The sequence below is a fragment of the Neoarius graeffei genome, chromosome 17 (assembly GCF_027579695.1).
Source record: "Neoarius graeffei isolate fNeoGra1 chromosome 17, fNeoGra1.pri, whole genome shotgun sequence".
Classification (NCBI taxonomy): Eukaryota; Metazoa; Chordata; class Actinopteri; order Siluriformes; family Ariidae; genus Neoarius; species Neoarius graeffei.
Genome location: NC_083585.1, coordinates 34,998,423 through 35,021,771, shown reverse-complemented (window position 1 = coordinate 35,021,771; position 23,349 = coordinate 34,998,423). Strand labels below are relative to the sequence as shown.

The 23,349-nt window shown below is 45.4% G+C and overlaps 1 protein-coding gene across 1 annotated transcript; it reads right to left on the bottom strand.

Moving 5' to 3' along the window:
• Window positions 1–4,625: 4,625 nt before the first annotated feature.
• LOC132864679 (olfactory receptor 52K1-like) lies at window positions 4,626–5,585 on the bottom strand. Its single transcript, XM_060898095.1, has one exon. The coding sequence runs from the start codon at window positions 5,568–5,570 to the stop codon at window positions 4,626–4,628; it is 945 nt and encodes a 314-aa protein (XP_060754078.1). The 5' UTR covers window positions 5,571–5,585.
• Between the last annotated feature and the right edge of the window lie 17,764 nt (window positions 5,586–23,349).

The window sequence follows — 23,349 nt, the reverse complement described above, 5'->3', positions numbered from 1 at the left end:
AAAGTCAATCTTAATTTGGGTGTCTAACTAAATAATAATGAGATATATAAAATATCTAAACAACGTACAGATAATGACTAATACAGTTTATGGAGTTTGGTAAAATGCTTGTTTCATGTAGTAGAAAGAGTTCATGCAGGTTTTGAATTTGTACAGAGACTGTTGACATTTCATTTCACTTGGGAGGCTGTTCCACAGATCGATCGATCTTGGAAAGAATAAAGACCTGTAGTAATTCTGCTTGAACTTCACCATTGGAACAAGATTGTTCTTGTCAAAATTTCTTGTTTGGTACCTTGTTTCATTAGAAACCAGGAGATGATTTCCTTCTTCCATGATAGCTTGTACATTCTTAAACTTGTATAGTTGGACCAGGTCAAATATCTGATGTCTGTGTTCCAGTGGTTGGAGTTCCAGTATGAACAGCCTTTCATTGTATGTCAAGTCCTTGGGATAGTTAAGGACGAACTTGGTGGCTCGTCGCTGTACATTCTCAATGAGTCGCTGATGTTTTGACAGTGTATGGTGACCAAACACAGGAAGCATATTCAAGCTGTGGTCTCACTAGCAAGCAGGAAAGATGCTTCCTGGTTCTTATATCAGTGATATGTCTTCCACATGTACGCTTCACCAGGCCGAGGGTCTTGTTTGCCTTAGCGCACATATTTTCAATATGTTTGGACCATGACAGATCACAGGAGACTGTAACACCGAGGTCTTTGGTGTGGACAGCCTTTTCGAGAATTTCATTGCCCAAATGATACTGTACGTCAGGTGAGCGTTCAGATCTCTTCTTGGTCACGTGTAAGACTTTGCATTTGCTCATGTTAAATAGCATGTTGGAGTCAATGCTCCAGTGATGACATCAATAATCTTCATTTTGAACTGATTGCTTGGACGATTCAGTCTGGATGATCTTGTAAAGCTTGGAGTCATCAGCAAATAGTGCAAGATTGGAGTCGCCTTGGATATACTGGGGCATATCATTGATGTACACAAGAAACAGCAGACGACCAAGAATGGAGCCCTGTGGAACACCAGATGTTACAGGTAGCCAGTCAGAAAATGCACCATCCAAGACAACATGTTGCTGCCTGTTGGACAAGTAACTTTTGAACCATTCAAGCAGAGGTCCTGATATGCCAAAGTTATGGAGTTTGTTGAGGAGGATATGATGGGAGACTTTGTCAAATGCTTTAGACAGATCAAGGTAGACAGGCTCAACCTCTTTACTGTCTGCAAAATTCTCAAGGATGTCATGATAAACAATAATCAATTGTGTAACAGTTGATTTTCCTCTAAGGAAGCCATGTTGAAGATGGTACAAATGTGGTGACAGATGAGGATAACAGTGTTCAAATATACAGCGTTCAAAGGTTTTAGAGACAATACACAGCAAGGAGATGGGTCTGTAATTTTTCGCGAGAGATGGGTCATCATTCTTGTGGACAGAAATAACATTTGCACATTTCCAGCTTATAGGGACTGAACCCAAAGACAAAGACAAATTAAAGATGCGACAAAGGGATGGAGCAATCACTTGAGCAGTGTTCTTTAAAACTAGTCAAGGGACATCATCTGGCCCACATGCTTTCTTTGGGTGGAGGGACTCCAAAGCTGTAGTCACTTCAGCAACAGATAACTTGATTTCAGACAAAGATGGAGTAGTTGGTTAAGAAGAACTGGCCATCACGAAGAAAGTTGGGTCTGGATTGTTGAGTCGTAGAAGGTTTGACGAGTGACCAGAACCATTTTGAATTCGAAATCAATGAATCCCTGAGAGTATTGGCAAGATCATTCTTTTTCTTTGCCGTAAGATGCTTAGTCTGCCATCTAAGCTCTGTAAATTTTGTCCAGCCAGTTGGGTTACGAGTCTTTAATGCTTTGTATCTTTGCACATTTTTCTTTTTTATCAAGGTCAGCATTTCTTTGTCCATGCAATGATTTCCAGGTAACATACGTACCAATACTTTTGGAATGTGATCATTTACAGTAAAGAAGAAAAGATCACACCAGTTGGATAATGTTGTATCGATATCGTCATCGACGAATGCCATATCCCAAGGAGTAAGAGAAAGTGTGTCAAGTCGTCCTTTCCAGCTTTTTTGAAGTTGTAGACAAAACATTTGAGTTTGGGTTTCTTCGAGATATTAAAATCAAGGGGGCGCCACGGTGGTGTAGTGGTTAGCGCTGTCGCCTCACAGCAAGAAGGTCCAGGTCGAGCCCCGTGGCCGGCGAGGGTCTTTCTGTGCGGAGTTTGCATGTTCTCCCCATGTCTGCATGGGTTTCCTCCGGGTGCTCCGGTTTCCCCCACAGTCCAAAGACATGTAGGTTAGGTTAACTGGTGACTCTAAATTGACCGTAGGTGCGAATGTGAGTGTGAATGGTTGTCTGTGTCAATGTGTCAGCCCTGTGATGACCTGGCGACTTGTCCAGGGTGTACCCCGCCTTTCGCCCGTAGTCAGCTGGGATAGGCTCCAGCTTGCCTGCGACCCTGTAGAACAGGATAAAGCGGCTAGAGATAATGAGATGAGATGAGATTAAGATCTAGCACAAAGTTAATTAACTTGTGGTCAGTTGGGAATATGTCATCCAAACCATGAACATCACGAAATTTGTCAGGAATGTTGGTGAGAAGAACCACCAGGATATTACCATTTCTTGTGGGGAAATCCACAAGAAAATATTTAATATTTTGACATAGAAAGTTGTCTTTCAAAAGTTTGGTGAAGTTGCTGTAGTTACAGTCATTAGATGTTTCAGTTCCAGTATTCCAATTTATATTGGATAAATTAAAGTCACCGCAGGCGGCACGGTGGTGTAGTGGTTAGCACTGTCGCCTCACAGCAAGAAGGTCCGGGTTCAAGCCCCGTGGCCGGCAAGGGCCTTTCTGTGTGGAGTTTGCATGTTCTCCCGTGTCTGCCTGGGTTTCCTCCGGGTGCTCCGGTTTCCCCCACAGTCCAAAGACATGCAGGTTAGGTTAACTGGTGACTCTAAATTGACCATAGGTGGGAATGTGAGTGTGAATGGTTGTCTCTGGCTATGTGTCAGCCCTGTGATGACCTGGCAACTTGTCCAGGGTGTACCCCGCCTTTCACCCGTAGTCAGCTGGGATAGGCTCCAGCTTGTCTGCGACCCTGTAGAACAAGATAAAGCGGCTAGAGAAAATGAGATGAGATGAGAAAGTCACCGCAGATAATTATTTGGTCAAATTTGTTGCAGGAATAATAATAGAAGATAAAAAACCAAACCTTTTTCTGATTTGGTATTGTAAATGGGATAAACCTCATCATACAGCAAGACAATGACCCAAAACACACTGCCAACACAACAAAGGACTTCATCAGGGGTGGAAAATGAAAAATTTTAGACTGTGGTACAAGCCTCAAAAAGCATCACGAAGACAAATGCACCAGTTTCATGATGCCAGTGGGTTGCCAGGTTGATGAACTTGTTGAACACATCAGGATCTAAATATCATGAACTGAAAGCTGACATTCTGATCAATCATCTCATATTCATCTTTTCATCTCAAACCTACATGTATTCATTATATAGCAAAAACCAAAGAATTGGCCTTGTTGTGTCAATTTTTTCCAGAGGGGACTCCATATCTGGGTGCAGTAATGGCTGCACTGCTACCTCATTTGATGACTAATGTGCTGAAAGATGGTGAAGCATTTGCCTGTTTTGTGGAGAGAATAAATATGAATCGGGCAGCACGGTGGTGTAGTGGTTAGCGCTGTCGCCTCACAGCAAGAAGGTCCGGGTTCGAGCCCCGTGGCCGGCGAGGGCCTTTCTGTGTGGAGTTTGCATGTTTCTCCCCATGTCCGCGTGGGTTTCCTCCGGGTGCTCCGGTTTCCCCCACAGTCCAAAGACATGCAGGTTAGGTTAACTGGTGACTCTAAATTGACCGTAGGTGTGAATGTGAGTGTGAATGGTTGTCTGTGTCAATGTGTCAGCCCTGTGATGACCTGGCGACTTGTCCAGGGTGTACCCCGCCTTTCGCCCGTAGTCAGCTGGGATAGGCTCCAGCTTGCCTGCGACCCTGTAGAACAGGATAAAGCAGCTAGTGATAATGAGATGAGATAAATATGAATCATCAAAATGCTCTTGTAAACTATGGCCGGGGGTCCAAGAGAGAATAATTACAATTTGGCATTTTTTTCCATCTATGAACCCATGTACGTATACGGAAGAGGGAAAGTATCCTCTCCTCCAAGTATGATCAACTGATTTATGATGTTGCATAAGCATCAGTTTGAAAAGATACAGTGCACATTAGACTTTGCCCTTATCAGATGGTAGTTGTCATGCAATAAGATAGAAGTAGCTAGTGGATATGGAGGCTGCACATGCAAAGCTATGGTCACCCAGAGCTGTAATACAAGTTTAATATCCGTTCATACCTCTCTAAAGATGTTACACTCAATCTACCCATCATAGCAATTGAATTAAAGTCTACATTCTCAGTTTGTTGTAAGCATGTTTCTTTATTTAAAATAATTTCAGTTAACTCTTTAAAATTGCAATTATATAAAGGCAAAAAAAAATCTAATAAAAAATAACTTGGTTGTTGTCAAGGCATGTTTTATATGTCATGCAATATACAATACATTACATGATTACTTTGGAAAGACCTTAAAATGTTTCATGAATTTCAGAAACTGTTCTCTTATTTCTTTGGTTCTTACTCCATAAATAATTGGATTAAAACAGCTTGGAAAAAGCATATACATTGTACTCAGGAAGACACGGCTGGAGGGAGAAAAGTTGTTTCTTAGTCTGTATGACATAAAGGCAATTAAAGCAAAAGTCAGACTCACTGCCATGACAATTAAATGAGTAATGCAGGTGTTAACAGCCTTTAAGCAGGCCTTGCCAGATCTCAGGACAGAAGAAAGTATTACTATATATGATACTGTAATGAAAATAAAATCAGCAGTTATTATAAGAAGAATACCCAAAAGCCCTATTGCACTGTTAATGGAAATATCTCCACATGCCAGCTGAACCAATGCCATGTGTTCACAAAAACAGTGATCTATCTCATTTGTTGCACAAAAAGTCAATTTTCCAGCCCAATAAACCAATGTGGTAATTAAGAACACATTTCTGATGACTGGAAAAATAACAAACTTTAGAAAACCGGGCATTTTCATGTATTTGTGGTAATAAAGAGGTCTACATATAGCAAAAAAGCGATCCAGAGCCATCCAAAGCAATATAGTAGATTGAAATGTACCAACATAGTGAATGCAAAACATTTGCACCAAACAGCCCACAAGTGAAATTCCTTTCCAGTTAAATAAGAAACTTAGCAGCATATTTGGTACACAAAATATTGGTAAAGAGAAGTCCACAACTGCCATAAGACCGATTAGTATACACATAGGAGAATGAAGAGCCCGCTGAGATATAATTAAATATATGATTGTAAGGTTTGAAGCAGAAGACAATAAAAACATAAGAAGATAGGGAATGGATAAAATGGGCTCCCATTCTCCCAAATCATGAAAACCTGTAAGTGTAAATGTTGTAAATGAACTATTTTGTACTGGAGCCAACATTGTCTCAAGATTTCTAAGAATTCATTTCTGCCACCTCATATGCAATGTTACAAAAAGCCTGAGGTAGATAAAAATTATAGATTTTAATGAATGAATTGTAACCATATCCAATGAAATTTCTGTCAACTTTTACAGTTCTGTGATTTTTGGATAATATCTTGTTAATAGAAATACCTATCAAACTGCACAGTTCCTTGAGGGACTCACACTTATCATAAAGTATTGCATTCCAATTTATAGAATTTCATTGCAGTATATTTGCCAAAGCTATTACAGAAACAATATTGTTGCTCCCAATAATATATTCACCTGGATTAATCTCATGCTCATTACACAATATATTTTGCAAAGTAATTTAGTTGTTTAGGGTAACAAAAACACCTTTTTACATTGCTCATCTATTAAGTCTTTCTAGCTAACAGTTCTCTGAAGCATTTTCAGGGAAAAAAGTTAAATTAGATGAAAACACAGACCAAAAAAAGTGTCCTTCAAACTGTGACAACTAAACAATCTGATATGCATTCATTTTTGTAACATCGATCCATAAATCTGCCTTGTCTTATATTTGATTATCACATGTCCTGTTTTGCTTCTGGGCATTCCAAAAACACATTAGTTTTTCTCCCCATGTGCATAGTCCCATGTGGGTCTGTACTTTGTTTAGAATTTTGTGAGGGAGCATGATGAATCAGGCCTGCTGATCCACTCTTACCCTCCCATCCACATAAATGGTAGATTTCATCATGACATCTGTACTCTGATTCCATCTGAAAAGATTAGCATAGTTACGGTATGTAGGTACTAAGAAATGATTTAAGTTAAAAAAAAATTTCTTGCCTTGAGTTTAAAGAATTAGAAAAATAAAAAGTGTCTCCACTTTTCAAGTGACAACACTACAAAAAATGATATCTTAGCAAGTGAAAATATCTTGAAAATATTTGAAATAATCTGCATTTCCTATTAGAAGAATACAAGACACCAATTCTGAAATTATTAAACCTAGTTTTAGATTGCAACCAACTTATTCTAAGATGTCTTATCAAGTAAAAATATCTGTCCATGCAGCAAGATAATTTCACTAGTATTAAGTAATTTTCTTCTCAAATTCAGTTTTCAATTTTTTTGCAGTGAAATGTACCTACAGTAGTTCACAGTTTCCTTTCTACTGAGGATATCTTATCCAAAAATTCAGTTGGTTGATAATTCTTAATATCTGTACACCTATCTGGATGCTTTATCAGCAGTAATGTGAACTGCTCCTTCAATCTGTGAAATCAGCTGTGGAGAACTAAAAACATTTTTTCGATAGTACATGGCTCACAAAGGCTAGAAATGTTAATGCTGATTTAGCCAGCTCGTATGCCATCAAGGGCAATTTAACACACAAATTTAAATGAACCAAATAAACAAAACAAGTGTGTGTATGTGAAAGTGTACTCATGAAATAGTTTTATTCATTGGTCAGAAATATAGCAATGGAATATTTAAGCAAAAATAACCTTGCTCCGGTTTCCCCAACAGTCCAAAGACATGCAGGTTAGGTTAACTGGTGACTCTAAATTGACCGTAGGTGTGAATGTGAGTGTGAATAGTTGTCTGTGTCTATGTGTCAGCCCTGTGATGACCTGGCGATTTGTCCAGGGTGTACCCCGCCTTTCACCCGTAGTCAGCTGGGATAGGCTCCAGCTTGCCTGCGGCCCTGTAGAACAGGATAAAGCGGCTAGAGATAAAGAGATGAGATGAGACATCAACTCTCATCTCAAAGAAGGCAACCTTGAATACCTGGTAGAGTTGAAAAGCTACAGCCCTGAGGAGCATGATTGGGTCCCAGCTAAGGACATCTTAGACCCACTCCTCTGTCATGGCTTTCAGGTTCAATGCCCTGATAAACTGGGCCCTCGCCCCTGGGGCTACCTCAGAGAAAGTATTGTTGCTAGAGCAAGTTCCCTGGGGCAGTGGGGGTTAGTTCTGTCACTTCTGGACCTGCTTGCACTGGAGACTTCACTTCCCATAATTCTAAGTGGCCTTCAAATATGGCCACCATGGACTACAATGACCACCCTGCACCTCACCGCTCACAGTCTCCGAAGTATTAATCTCACCCGCCTGTTCCCAATCAGAGCTTCAATCACAGCCACAAAATTTAAGGACTTCACACACACACTTTGTGAAGTAAATGCTCAGTGTTTCCTTGCTTGACTTTACTAAGCCTTCATTGTTTGTGCTGATATTCTGGTTAGCAATCTAATTCGTACTTTGTTTTATGCTCTTTGCTGCAACCTCTGACATTTTGTTTGTACCTCGCCTGGCCATTGCCTGTTTGTTGACTCTGCCTTTGTTTATTGATCTGGCTTTGTCTCCCAGCTTTGCCTCAATAATCTCTCTACTGTTTTTACATCCGTCTGTCACCTGCAATCCTGACAGTGTTTCTTCCAAGTACGAGTCTGAAAGGAGTTGAATACTTATGCAAGCAGCATTTTTTTTTAGTTTTTAATTTTCTGTTTAAAAATTTGTTTTATTTTAAAAACATATTGGTTTGCAATTAAAGAAAATACTTACTGGAACAGTGTAAATGTCATTTGTAGATACAAAGTGAATATATCCCATTCTTAATTCTGACCTAGAATTAATACGCTACATGACATCATGCAAACTTCATAACACAAAATTACACTGTGTCAAGCAATGACACATAAAAGATAACTTCACATCATGAACAAGTGCAGTTTTGTCAACCTACATGCAATGGTGATACTACAGTAACATTTACAGATTAGTATAACAAATAGATTTATAGACATAACTCCTTCTTACATTGGTGCCACCACAATTTCTACCACTTCATAACTTTTGTCCCCCTTTCCTTCACAATCCACCTGGAATAGCATCCATCTCTCTCCATTGCTTTCCTTTCTACTATTCCTTCCCCATACACTGATTTCCCATGTTACTTTCCAGAAAACTGGTAAAGACCAGACAAAACAAGTTCTTCCCGCTCAGATTACACAAAGCTTCCAAAAATGTGCCGCCTTCTGTCATTTAGAGAGACAAAAGACTGGCAAATGTCTCTCATGTTCACCTGATCAAGTTTATCTTGGTGAATGTGCCAGACAGGTACATTGTTCAAACGTTGCTGTTTCACGGAGGTCACCATATACATAACGGAGGCATATGGCCTCTTGCTCAGATCCTGAAATGTCTTGGGCGCACTTCCTGGTTCCTGAGTTGTTTGCGACGAGTCTTTTTTTTTTCTGAATGTGTTGGCGTTAATTACTAATCTTTTTTAATTTTTTTCTACAAATAATTTTCCAGTATCCTCTTCATTTTTATTATACTGTCGCTTTCCTTTTTGTACTTTCCACTTTCGTGTTCCTTTTTCCGTTTTTTTCTCTTTCTTTTTTCAGAAGAACACCGAGACCGGAAGCTTTCTTTTTCTTTTTTTTCTCCTCCTGTGTAAAGACCACAAGCGGAGGCCATCCACATCGGATCTGCTTTAATATTAACAGATCTTCGTTTAAGGTTCACAAATTCTTTCATCATGGCACACCTTCACCCTGTTCAGTGTGCTGAGTGCAGGATGTTTAGTCATTCTTCACTTGTCGCGAGTGATAGCTTTATTTATGAGAAGTGCAGATTAGTTAGCTCTCTGACGGAGAAGATTACAGTGTTAGAATGGGTGATGACTCGGCAGCATAAGCGTAGAGCCAAAGCTACCGCTGAGGCTCACCCACAGGAGCACCACTCCTCTCCGCATCACGTGTCAAACAGGTTTGCTCTCCTTAGTGATGCACCAACTGAGAAACCTGAAAGAGCTCTGGTTATAGGGGACTCTATCATATGGCATGTGAAATTAGCTCAGCCTTTAGGGGCACCAGCAGCTTTAGTCAGGTGTATACCGGGAGCCAGGGTGCCGGACATAGCAAGTAATCTTAGGGTCCTAGTCAAGCGCAGGTTCTCAAAGATAGTTATCCATGCAGGAGCTAATGATATATGCCTTCGTCAGGCTGAGGTTACTAAGAGTAACTTTGTAGATGTGTTTTAATTAGCAAAGGCAATGTCTGATGCTGTAGTATGCTCTGGCCCCATCCCAATGTGGCGTGGCGATGTAGCTTACAGCAGGTTATGGTCGCTGAACTGCTGGCTGTCCAGGTGGTGCTCTGAAAACAGTGTGGGCTTTATAGATAATTGGGCTAATTTTGAGGGCACTGCTGGCCTGTTAGGGCAGGACGGTATCCATCCAACTCGGGAAGGTACTGCTCTCATTTCCTGCAGCATAGGTCATAGTCTCAGAACAGGCCTAGTTAATTTCTGACAATCCAGAGCCAAGGCCAGGGAGCAGATGAACAGGCTAAACTGACTGTCTGCTAGCTGCACAGAGTCGTCACTCAGGGTCCACTACATCGAGACTGTGTCTGTTCCCCAAGCTAAACAAAAAGGTAGAAATATTCAGAGAGTTTGTTCCAGTAACCTAATCAATATAAAATTAGATCATACTGACTGTACAGCTGCTGCCAGCACCTTTGATCTAAAGGTGGGGCTATTAAATATTAGATCTCTTACATCTAAAGCGCTAATGGTTAATGAACTCATTACTGATCAGGAGTTTAATGTACTTTGTTTAACTGAAACATGGATTAAGCCAAATGAATATATAGCATTAAATGAAGCAAGTCCTCCTGGATGCAGTTATATACACCAGCCTCGTCTAACTGGCAGAGGAGGAGGCGTTGTGGTTATTTATAATGATTATCTAGGTGTAACACACAATCCTGATTATAAATTTAATACATTTGAAGTTCTTCATACTCATATAATGTATGTATCCTCGAAAAATAAGTCTACCCAGTTAATTCCGTTACTTATTATTTACAGGTCCCCGGGGCCATATTCTTGAGTTTCTTTCTGAATTTGCAGATTTTATCTCAGATCTGGTTATTTCCTTAGACAAAGCTTGGACAACATGCAGTATGGTTTTCAAAATAATTCATCAACTAATGATGCTACATAATGATGTATATTTGTACTGTGGAACATAATCAATGGATGCAAAGTCCCCATTTTCTGTGCATTTATTGACTTGACAGCAGCTTATGATACCATCCCACGTCGGGATGTGTTCAAGTCATTAGACATCAGACTGGGAATACATCATTTGGTGGCATTGCTGAAATCTACCATATAGATCACCAAACCACTGCCAAAATAAAGGGCTACACTACCATTTCCTGTAGAAACTGGCTGCAGACAAGGGGTTATTGAATCCCGATATCATTTAACGTCTACTTCAATACAGTATGTTGAGAACTAAAACACGAGCTGTAGTCTGAGTTGGGAGATGACTCCGGCATACAGTTTAGATACCACATTCCAACTGAGGCAACTGACCAAGAACAATGGTCAAAACACCCAGCATCTGGAACATCAGCATATTATAATATTCTCTATGCTGATGACAAGGTCCTCATTTTTTAAACTAAGGAGGCTCTACAGCATGGGCTGGTAATAACAGAAAAGGTCTACAAGAGGTACAGACTCACACTTAGTCGAAAGAAAACAGAGACAGTGGTTTTTAATGGTAACAGCAACGACACAACAGCCAAAAGTCTGGTTAAGTTCGATAACTACGAGATCACTAACACCACTGAGTTCACGTACCTTGGTGTAATATTTTCCTCTCTCAGTCCCCAAAAATTTGTTCAGCATCGTATTGCATCAGTTGCTGGAAAATTTGCAGAACTGAAAAGAATTCATACAGATCATCGAGTGAAACTTAAGACAAGAGGGAAGTATATGGTCACCTTTATCAGATCGAGATTGATGTACAATGCAGCAACATGGGAGTTAAATACTGGTGTTATGGACAAGCTAGAGGTTGAATAAGTGTCTTTTCTTCAAAAAATTGTATGTGGAGGCTTTAAACGGCACAATGCACCACCTGCCGACCTGTCTGAATCAGAGAGGGCAGTAGGGAATGGGGACTATGCCTTCATGTATTCCAATGCAGACATATATAGACTAACTGGCACAATGCCGATTAAGGAATATCAAAAGCGACAACATTTAGAGTGGCTAGGCCACTGCATTAGAATGGACAATTCTGCCTTACAAAAACAGATGCTGTTCATGGTGCCTACAGCAGACCAAGGGAAGTGTCGACAGCCTGATCGGTGGTTAAGGATCGAAAGGGTCATTGGAATGGACAAGGGACAGTTGTTGAGAATGACGAAGGAACATTCTGGATTCAAATGATGATTTGTGATCACTATGTGTGGTCAGACTCCTCTAACTTGGGAGGTCAAGCCTCTAATGAGTAAATGATGATGATGATGATGATGATGCTAAACTCATATAACTAGTACCATACTAACACCAACATATCTAATGCTGGGGGCTGCTAATGGATAAACAGTTAATCGACTAAATTAACCTGATAAAACTTTGATGGCCCAGACACAACATGATGCAAACTTGGGTGGCAATCTAGCTAATCAATACAAGCACACTTATTACCAGTATTGATGTCCGAATGTTATTGAGCAAGTTTCCTAACATAACCTTGAGATGTAGCTAGAGGCTAAACCTCTGTAGAAATGGGTTGACTTGGCTTATGACAAAAACTTGTCAATCAACAACATTGCTAACACAACCAAATATCAAGCAAGTGAAACAACAACACATAGCAAGGCAGCTAATGAAATTGTAACAACTCTCTGACTTTGGGAAGCAGAGGAACTGGAAGCAGGCTTCAGAACAGATGAGTTCTTTTATTTTCCTCACTTTTCAGTGCAATTATTGAACCACACACACAGACACCGCACGCATTCGAGAACACAGCTCTCTCTCTCTCTCTCTCTTGTCCCTGACTGTCTGAAAGACACACAGAGACACAGGTCAATAGACAGCCAGCAATTTTACATGGGTGCACCTCATCACATGTTACCTGCTGGTTCAACCTGCTTCCTCACCGTTCACAGCCGATGCTCAACCACGCTTCCGCTGCCACATACCCCCACCACCTGACTCAGGCCAGGGAGCCGGTCGGCCTGCAGCTGACACCCCCCCCACACACACACACACGAGAGGTGTGGACCACCTCAAATTTAAAGGGCTGAAGGGCCAGCTACCAATGAGTGACCTGCACATTGGCATCCTTCATGCAGTGGAGGCACTGGAGCAGGGCATAATCAGAAAAAAGGGTGAATGGGCATCATAGCAGGTAGTACTGGAGAGTGAGGACTGCCCACTTGATGGCCAGACACTCCTTTTCTGTGATGCTGTACTTTGACTCTTGCATGGAGAGCTTGCGGCTGATGTACAGCACCAGACGCTCTTTCCCCTCCACCACTTGGGACAAAACATCCCCCAGCCCTCTGTCTGACGTGTCAATCTGCAAACAAAAGGGAGAGAAAAATCAGGAGAATGCAACAGCAGGCCTCCACACAAAACCATCTTTACCTGAGTAAAAGCCCGTTTGCATGGCTCCATCCCCTGAACCAGATCTGGCGCCCCCTTTTTAGCGAAGTCAGTTGATGGCCAGCCCCCTATCTGACATTCCAGTCTGTAAAACAAAGGGGAGGGAGGAGAATGTAAGACTGGTCTGTCACAAAGTGCAGCTTTTAGCTTTTTAGTGACATCAGTCAGCTAGCTCGTTACATCCAAATAATTAGGCTAATTAGGCACAAACCTATGATAATAGCTAGCCAGCCCTAGGAACCGCCTCACCCCCTTTTTGGTCTTAGATCTTGGGCAGGCTGCAGTTGCTGCAGTCTTATCAATTTGGGGACGCACCTGTCCATGACCCAAGTGGAAGTCCAGATACCGTACTTCCACCTGTCCAATTGCACACTTTTTCAGGTTTGCTGTGAGTCCAGCGCAACTCGGCGACCTCAGGACCACCCTGAGATGCTGGAAATGCCACTCCTGATCATTACTATTGATGATTATGTTATCTAAGTAGGCCACTGCATATACATTGTGGGGACGGAGAATTCGGTCCATGAGACGCTGAAATGTCACTGGAGCCTCAAACAACCCAAAAGGAAAGGTGACAATTTGGTGTAAACCAAACAGAGTGGGAAAGGCATTTTTTTTTCATGGGATAATGGAGTCAAGGGGATCTGCCAAAATCCCTTTGTTAAATCCACTGTTGAATAAAAGCGAACCGCACCTAATCGATCGAGCAGTTCATCAATGCCAGGTATTGGGTATGCGTCAAATTTAGACACCGCTTTGACTTTTCTATAGTCCACACAGAACCAGACCAGCCATTTGGTCTTGGGATCTAAGACCAGTGGGCTGCTCCAGTCACTGTGTGACTCCTCAATTATCCCCATCTTAAGCATAGCCTGGAGTTCATCCCAAACCACCTTTTCTTTTGTTCAGAGAGCCAATACGGGTGGCTGCACACCAACACCACTGGGGGAGTCTCAATATGGTGTTCTATGATGTCAGTGCGACCAGGGAGGGGTGAGAATACATCGCAGAATTCCTCCTGCAACCTAATAACCTGTGCTCTCTGGGACAGTGAGAGGTGGTCTCCACAGGGGACCAGGGTGAATTGGGACGCACTTTTTTGACTTGCCTCCAGTCCCAGCTATGCCCTCTCTGGAACTACCGTTGCCAGAGCCACAGGAACCGCCTATCTCCACAGTTTCAGGAGATTGAGGTGGTAAATTTGACGTGTCGCCTCTATCTGGACATTTGACTTCATAATTGACCTCCCCAATTTGCTATGTGACCTCAAAGGGCCCTTGCTACTTGGCAAATAATTTTGAGCTTGAGGTGGGGAGTAAAATGAGGACTTTAACTACCGGTGCAAATTCCCATAGCTGTGTCCCTCTGTTGTACAGGTGAGATTGACGTTCTTGGGCGTGTAGTAAATTCTCCTGGGTTATGTGACAGTGTGTGGAGTTTTGCTCTCAGGTCAAGAACGTATTGAATTTCATTTTTGTTTTTAGAAGGCCCCTCCTCCCAATGTTCTTGAATTATGTTTAAGACACCATGGGGCTTGCACCCATACAGCAATTTAAATGGGGAAAACCTGGTGGAGACTTGTGGGTCCTCACACACTACAAACAACAGAGGGTCTAGCCACCTGTCCCAGTTTTTAGCATCCCTCTGAATGAACCTACGAATCATGCTTTTAAGTGGTTGGCTAAATTGTTCGACCAGCCTGTCCATTTGTGGATGATAAACACTTGTGTGAATACAGTAGATTTAATTCTCAGTAATTTCTACAATTGATGTAGTGTGCATGACATAAAAGTAGTGCCTTGATCAGTCAGGATTTCTTTCGGAATCCTGACTCGGGAGATAACACAGAAGAGTGCCTCCACAACACTGCATGCTGAAATATTGCAGAGAGGCACTGCTTCCGGATAGCATGTTGCATAATCCAATATGACTAATACAAAGCAATACCCACATGCAGATCGATCTAAAGGCATGATGAGATTCATGCAAATTCTTTCGAAGGGGATCTCAATTAATGGTAATGGGTGCAATGATACTTTTGGTGTGGCCGCTGGGTTTACCAGCTGGCATTCACGACAAGCTGCACACCACCTGCAGACATCAGCATGAATCCCTAGCTAATAGGGATTCCTTCACCAATCGTGCATTTCCCAGTGCCCCGCATTGAATCAGGCTTTGATGCAGGGAACAGTTCATCTGTGGAGAGAGAGAGGGGGTTAATGGTGGCACAGACACAGAAGGAGAAGGGAGAGAAGAAACACAAGGACAGACACAAAGGTGGGGAGTGGGTTCTGGGGGAGTTGGCCCCAGTTTCCATGTGGCTGAGGAGAGGGGGAGAAAGTGAAAGTGAGAGAGAGTGGAGGAGAAGTTGTGGGAGCCCCTGCTCCTGGAAATGCTATCAGGTGGTCCTCAGCCAGCCGGACCACCTCCTCCAGTGACGCCACTCATCCATGCTGATGTCTTGCTTGGTAGTTGGGCGATGAACTGCTACAGTGTTATTCGCTCACGGACGGTCTTGACATCGTACCCGGCTGCCAACAGTGGCTGTTGGCAGGCATCCTGGAGCTGCTGCATGAACGCAAATGGCCGGCCCGCTTTGCCGTATGCCAGCAAGCAGAAGTGCTGGTGTTGCACTTCTGGGCTGCGGCCAACCTGCTGGAGGATGGCTCACTTCAAGTTGGGGTACTCCAGCATGCTGGTGGCTGGGAGCTACCGAGCCATGAGCTGGGCTTCCCCTGACAGGAACAGCAATAGGTGAGCCACCAACTGTGAGGTTGGCTATGAGCTCGCCTCCATGACACGTTCAAACAATTCGAGGAAGGCTTTGGGGTCATCCTGCGGCCCTATCTTGGCAAGCTGGATGGGCATGCTGGCCACAGGGACAACTGCTGGAGCACTCATTAACTGGATCCAGCTTCAGATCACCTGCTGGTCTTCTGCCTGGGCTTTGAGCAGAGGTCAGAAGCACTGCCCCTGATCTACTGACAGCACGACAAGGGCATGCTGCTGGTGATGCAGGTGGTTGGTGAGCATTTGGAGGAACTCTCTGACTGGTTCAGATTCCATGGCAGCATTCGTTCCTCAGTCCCAGGTTTTGACACCAGGTAACAACTCTCTGACTCTGGGAAACAGAGGAACTGGGAACAGGCTTCAGAACAAGTGTCTTATTTTTATTGTTCACACTTTTCAGTGACTAATAAAAAAAAAACATGCACACACTACACCCACACACAATTTGGTGTCACAGCTCTCTATCTCATTCTTGGTTGCCTGAAAGACACACACAGACACAGGTTAATAGACAAACAGTAATTAGACACAGGTGCACCTCATCATGTATTAACAACTCATTCAACCTGACTCCTTGCTGTTCACAGCTGACATTTGACCATGCCCCTGCTGCCACAGTCAGCATCACTGATGTCTCAGGATTGAGATGTAACATGACAGAGAAAGACAGACAGAGGGAGAGACAGAGAGGAGGTGGGGGGGAGAGAGAGAGAGAGAGAGAAAACAGAGGCTGTTGGCTATGCCCGGTGTCACCTCATGGTTAAGAATAGTATACATTTTGCACTGAGTGTAAGCAGGGTCTCTGGCAAGTCTAACTATGACAGCATAATTAACAGGGAGAGCCAGAAGGTAGCACAGACATGAGGGAGCCCTGGGACATAAAGCAGCCAGCCACTGCATTGTCAATAAACCCGAATGGATTTGTGAGAATGGGGGGGTGACAGCATCCATACATCCTAGTTTGCCAAAACATTCTATGCCTGGGGACCCTCTGGATCTACTACTATAAAAATGGGTGTCCGGTGATGGACAGGGTAAAGGACTGTATAAGAGGGACACTGGATCAGGTATACAGCGAGCTACCCAGGCTGTCCGGTTAGAACAGGAATTAATGGATGTCCACTCACGAGAAACCGTGTAAACTGTGGTTTTAATTCAAGGACGCACGGAATGCTCACACGGCACAAATGATGGACGTTGGATCCTGACACGTCCGCGATAGAAAGATAGAAAGCAAGAAAGAAATGAAACCGAGAGAGAAAGAGAGAAACGGATCCAAATATTCACTGATGAGAAGCAGGTGTTGCATGGAGTCCCCGTCTGATGTGTGCTGTGTTTTCTTCGATGTTTGTGCGCATCTTATATAGTCCACGCAGCACAGTGTGATGGACAGTGGCGCCAGGGTGTCTGAAGTTGGCGTGTGATGGACAGTGGCGCCAGGGTGTCTGAAGTTGGTGTGTTGTAACATGCCCTGACAACTAACGAGTTGGGAGCCACTATGTCTGACAAGGGTGCCTGTTTACTACTTTTAAAGGTCAAAATAATTAAGACCTGGCACCGCAATTCTGAACAGCCGCCCCCAACTTTGTGGAACAAAGTTGTGTCCATGATGTCAGGCAGAGGGGCCCTGAGGGAGTGAAGGGAGTCTCACCAGGCGTGAGACTGGGCGTGTGTAGGTCCGGTCCTTGACCTGCACCTGTGCAGTACGTACCCTGCCATCTGCTCCAGGGGTGACAGCAGTGACCTTGCCCACAGGCCACAGGGCACGTGGGAGCTGAGGGTCGACAATCATCACGATGCTGTCAACGATGAGGTCCTCCCGGTCTCGTTGCCACTTGGAGCGGGTTTGAAGAGAGGGCAGGTAGTTCCTGATGAACTTAGCCCAGAATTGGTCCGCAAGGGCCTGGCACTGTCTCCACCTGCGCCTGCTCAGGATGTCGGAGTCGGTGTAGACCACTTGTGGTATGGAGGGGTCGTGCCGCCCCATCAGCAGCATGTTTGGAGTGATGGGATCTGGATCTGCGATGTCTGACGAGGTGTAACCCAAGGGCTTGGAGTTGATGATGCTTTCCACCTCGATCAGCACTGTCCTCAACACCTCCTCAGTGACTGTCTGTGCATCGAGTGTAGTGTGTAGGGCAGCTTTGATGGAACGGATCTCCCGTTCCCAGGAACCACCGAAGTGCGGAGCATGTGGAGGATTGAACTTGAAGTCAATCTGTTGACTGGCTAAGTGGGACTGTAGCTCTGGGCTGAGGGCTTTGAACGTCTCCTGCAGTTCAGACTGACCCCCTCTGAAATTGGTGCCTTGGTCGGAGAGCAGCTCATGTGGCTTCCCTCGGCGTGCAATGAAGCGCCGCAGGGCCATCAAGAAAGCATCAGTGTCCATGCTGGTGAGGAGGTCTAGATGCACTGCATGGATTGTCAGGCACTTGAAAACGATGCCCCACCGTTTCTCAGTGCGTCGGCCAATTTTGATGAGGTACGGCCCGAAACAATCCATTCCAGTGGAATAGAAGGCTGGCTTGTGCAAGCGCAGACTTGATGGTGGCAAGTCAGCCATTCTGGGGATCACTGGTGTGCCTCGCCACTTCTGACACTCTGGACAGCTGTGCTGATGTTTCTTGACAGCCGCTCTCCCACGCATGATCCAGTACTGCCGGCGCAGCTCAGCAAACACTCGCTCTGGTCCTGGGTGCGCCAGGTGGCTGTCGAAGTCTCGGATGATGAGCTGTGTGATGGGGTGCTGAGGGTCAAGCAGGATGGGGTGTAGAGTCTCCTCCTCAACCGTGTCACACCTGCGCAGACGACCTCCGACCCGGATCAGCTGTGTCTCAGCGTCGTACTCCGGGGACAATGTGAGGATCCTGCTGTCAGTGGAGACTGGCTTCCCCGCTGAGAGCAGGGTGAGGTCTTCGGGGAAGGAGTCACTCTGTGCCTTCCTGAGGAGTGCCATCTCCGCTTGCCTGTAGTCCTCAGCTGTGATGGCGGATGTGGCCGCCCCGTGACGCGCTCTGACTGTGGCCTCCAGCAGCTCTGGATATTGACTGAAGGTCCCTGCATCAGGCAACGCAGGGTCAGAGGTCACGGTGATGTGGCCGCAGAACTGGGACTTCCACAGCAGAGGAGTGGCGTATCGCTGAACGCCATCGACTGTCACTCTGACGGTCTTCTCCTCCAGCAACTTGACAGCTGCAGCATCCTGCTTGGACCGGGTGATGATCTTCTCGTTTCGGTACGGCACCACATCCATCTGCCACAGCCTGGTGACGTTCTGCAGCAGCTCCACTGATGGTGACGGTGCACTGATGAACAGGCACGCTGAGGTGGAAGACCGATGCTTGACAGCCTTGGCGGGGCCTTGAAGTGTCCACCCAAGGCGTGTCTTCAGGGCAATGGGTCCACCTGGTGGGCCTATGTGCACAGGCTCGATGGGGATGAGGAGGTCTGGGTAGTCAGACCCAATGAGGAGCAGCGGACGGGCCTGAGTAAAGGAGTGAAGAGGCAGCCCTCTGAGGTGGCGGTAGGTCCTTTGGAGAGCCTCAACTGGGTGTGAATGAGGGGACAGTCCCAGTTCGGGTGATGTGAAGGCCCGCTGTATCTTGTACCGCTGCTGCGGTTGACTGAGGGATGACACAGAGAAGGACACTGACCTCCCCGGCACCGTTCTGATGTCATGACGGATGGTGCGGAGGGCCAGATTCTCACTCTGTCCTTTGAGGCCAAGCTGCTGCGCTGCTTGGGGGAGGAGCATGGTGCGCTCTGACCCGTCATCGAGGATGGCGTAGGTCTCCATCTTCTTGCCCCCGTGATGAAGGAGCACCTTCACCATCTTCAGCAGCACACAACTACCTCTCCGTGCTGGGTCGAGGTAGTAGGTAGATGGCTGGCTGGGTGAAGACAGTGTCGCAGTCTCCGGCCTGCTTTGTGCATTCACCTCATGCAGTACCTCGAGGTGCAGGCGATTGCACTTCGGGCACCGTGCCTTGAGGTAGCACTGAGCTGCTTGATGGTCGCGTCCACACCTCCAGCACTTCTTCCCGGTCTTGATCCACTGGAGCCTCGGTTCCAGTGACATACTCTTGAACGCAGTGCACTGGTTGAAGTAGTGCTCCGTGCTGTTGCAGAAGGGGCAGTACTTCTTTGGAGGCTCCACCTTGGCGGGTGTGCGTGGAGCTGACTTTGATGGCTGCTGAGCTGACTTGGCTGGGGGGTCTACCAGCAGGACCGTGGTGGAGCGTGTGGCTGCCGGCTGCTTGCCTCTGGTGCTCCGCTGCCGCTCTGCCTGGCTCGCTGTTGCCTTTGGCGGGTCATTGGTCTCGTCCAGCTGCACACCAACCTCGTGCTGTAACCATGCGGCGAAATCCAGGAGTGTGGGGACAGGCACACGGTCTGGGTCGATGTACCGCCTGAAGGCAGTACGCAGCTCGTGAGGCAGCTTGGGCAGCAACCGAGACACATGCGAACCACACCGTAGCTCAAGCTGTTCCTGGGTCCCCATCTTATCCAGCATCCCCACCAAGGACTGCACCTTCAGGGCGAAGTTCCTGAAGCCTCTCTGGTCACCGCTCCTGACAGGGGGCTCAGCCAAGACCTGGTTGATCTGCCTGAGTGCCAGTTTGCGGGGCTGCCCAAAGAGCTTCGTGAGGGCTGCCATCGTATCACTGTAGGGATAGCTACTGTGGCAGTAAGCATCCGCTACCAGGACAGCATCCTCTAGCTTCAGGTGGTCCAGCAGGATCTGATATTTGAAGCGCTCTGTCGCGTCGGGTGGTAGGACGTTGTCGAGCGCCAGCTGCATCTTGTTGAACTGCCGTGGGTCGTCCTCGGTGAACGCTGGGATTCTCATCTTGGGCCCGCGGTAGGTCAGCTCCTGAGGGGGAAGAGATGTCAGTCGCTGTGGGACAGGTGACAGCCTGTGATGATCTGGTGCCACTGCCCTCTGACCGGCCGACACCGGTGATGACGTCCGCTGTCTCTGAGCAGACGAAGGGCGCCGTGGGCTGAATGGCGCTGAGTACTGTGGGGTGGCAGGAAAGGGTGAGGATGACGTGAATGAGTGACCCCGTGGCAGATTCATGCTCCTCAGGTGCTCTGTCAGCTCTGCCATCAGTGGTGTTGGCAGATGGGGAGCTCCTCCGTGTGGCAGTGTGGACGTCGCTGCCTCAGCTCCTGCGATGTGTGGCCGAGGTAGAGGTGACGACTGCTCTGCCACCGGGGCGCGGCGATGTCCACTGATTGAGTCAGCAGGGCTGTATGTTCTGTCATGCTGCAGTGGTGATGATAAGACTGCTGGGGGGGTTCCAGGTGTGACGGCTGGAACCTGGATGTCCCTCGCTGGAGTGCGTGGAGGTGATGCATAGTGTTGTTGCAACAGGTACTGCACATCCCGCTGCAGCTGCCGATTGTCCTCCCGTATCTGCTGATTATCCCGCTGCAGTTGCTGATTGTCCTCCCGTATCTGCTGAAGGGCGAGGAGGATAGCTGCTGACGTGTCCAGGGGAGTCTGCCCAGCAGGGGGAGTGTGTGATGGCTCCCGGGGCCTGCTGTCTCCCACGTGGGAAGAATCATCCTGGGTGTGTGCGCTGTCCTGTGGCAGCCGTCGCTGAGCCTGGGTCACCACGTAGTCTTCCAGGTGCCTGGGGTGGTGGGGCTCACGGCGAGGATGGCCACTGCCATCATGAGTGGACATCCTGACTGTGTAGAATGCTGTATCTGGCTCGAAGGACCATATAAAAATGGGTGTCCGGTGATGGACAGGGTAAAGGACTGTATAAGAGGGACACTGGATCAGGTATACAGCGAGCTACCCAGGCTGTCCGGTTAGAACAGGAATTAATGGATGTCCACTCACGAGAAACCGTGTAAACTGTGGTTTTAATTCAAGGACGCACGGAATGCTCACACGGCACAAATGATGGACGTTGGATCCTGACACGTCCGCGATAGAAAGATAGAAAGCAAGAAAGAAATGAAACCGAGAGAGAAAGAGAGAAACGGATCCAAATATTCACTGATGAGAAGCAGGTGTTGCATGGAGTCCCCGTCTGATGTGTGCTGTGTTTTCTTCGATGTTTGTGCGCATCTTATATAGTCCACGCAGCACAGTGTGATGGACAGTGGCGCCAGGGTGTCTGAAGTTGGCGTGTGATGGACAGTGGCGCCAGGGTGTCTGAAGTTGGCGTGTTGTAACATGCCCTGACAACTAACGAGTTGGGAGCCACTATGTCTGACAAGGGTGCCTGTTTACTACTTTTAAAGGTCAAAATAATTAAGACCTGGCACCGCAATTCTGAACAACTACTATAACTAATAAAATGCTATTAACAAAAAGCTTAACAAAAAAGATATGTTTTTAGCCTAGACGTAAACACTGAGACTGTGTCTGAGTCCCAAACACTACTTGGAAGGCTATTCCATAACTGTGGGGCTTTGTAAGAAAAGGTTCTGCCCCCTGATGTAGCCTTCACTATCTGAGGTACCAACAGATAACATGCACTTTTTGATCTAAGTAGGCATGGCAGGTCATAAAAAAAACAGAAGTTTGCTCAGGTACTGTGGTACAAGACCATTCAGTGCTTTAAAGGTCAGTCATAGTATTTTATAAGCATTGCCAAATTTGATTGACAGCCAATGCAATGTGGACAAGATGGGGTGATGGGGTCATATCTTCTAGTTCTAGTAAGGACTCTTGCTGCTGGATTTTTAATTAGCTTAGAGCTTGTTTATGCACTTATTGGAACATCCAAACAGTAAGACATTACAGTAATCCAACCTAGAGATAAAAAAAAGCATGAACTACTATTTCTGCATCATGTAGTGACATTATATTTCTAATCTTAACAATATATCTGATATGAAATAAATTTCTCCTTGTAATGTTATCAATATGAGTTTTTCTGTTGCATGTGAAGAAAAAAAAGGCTATCCAGAGTTTGCGTCCATTTTAAATTCAGTAGAGTTTAATCAGAACGTCATAGCCCCCAGTCATAATGATGGTCATACTCTCAATCTAATTTGGATTAAAGAGAAAAAAATATAGTCACACTTCCACAGTCTGAAGCTACCTCAGATCATTATCTCATGTCATTCAAAAGATGTCTTTCCAACAACATATACACCTTGCATCAAACGTACATTCACATCAATTACTGCAGAAATTTTATCAAAAGTCTCCCAGGGATATCAGCTTTGATTAGAGAACTGTCAGATCCCACAGAAATTGATCAGGCAACTGGATGCTTCAATTCAACATTCTGCTATACTTTAGATAATGTAGCCCCACTTAAAAGAAAAATAATTAGAGAGAAAAATCTAGCTCCCTGGTGTAACGATCACACAAGCGCATTAAAAAAGACCACTAAAAATTAGATAGTAAATTGTATCAAACAAAATGGGTAATAGTCCAATTAGTATGGAAGGAGAGCCTCTTTAAGTACAGAAAAGCTATTAGTGTGGCTACATCAACATATCTTTAGTTGTCAGTGTTGCAAAATGTTACAGACCAAAAAGATTA

Bases quoted from the DNA above. Each gene is read 5' to 3' on its own strand.
- LOC132864679 (XM_060898095.1), bottom strand. From the start codon at position 5,570: ATGTTGGCTCCAGTACAAAATAGTTCATTTACAACATTTACACTTACA.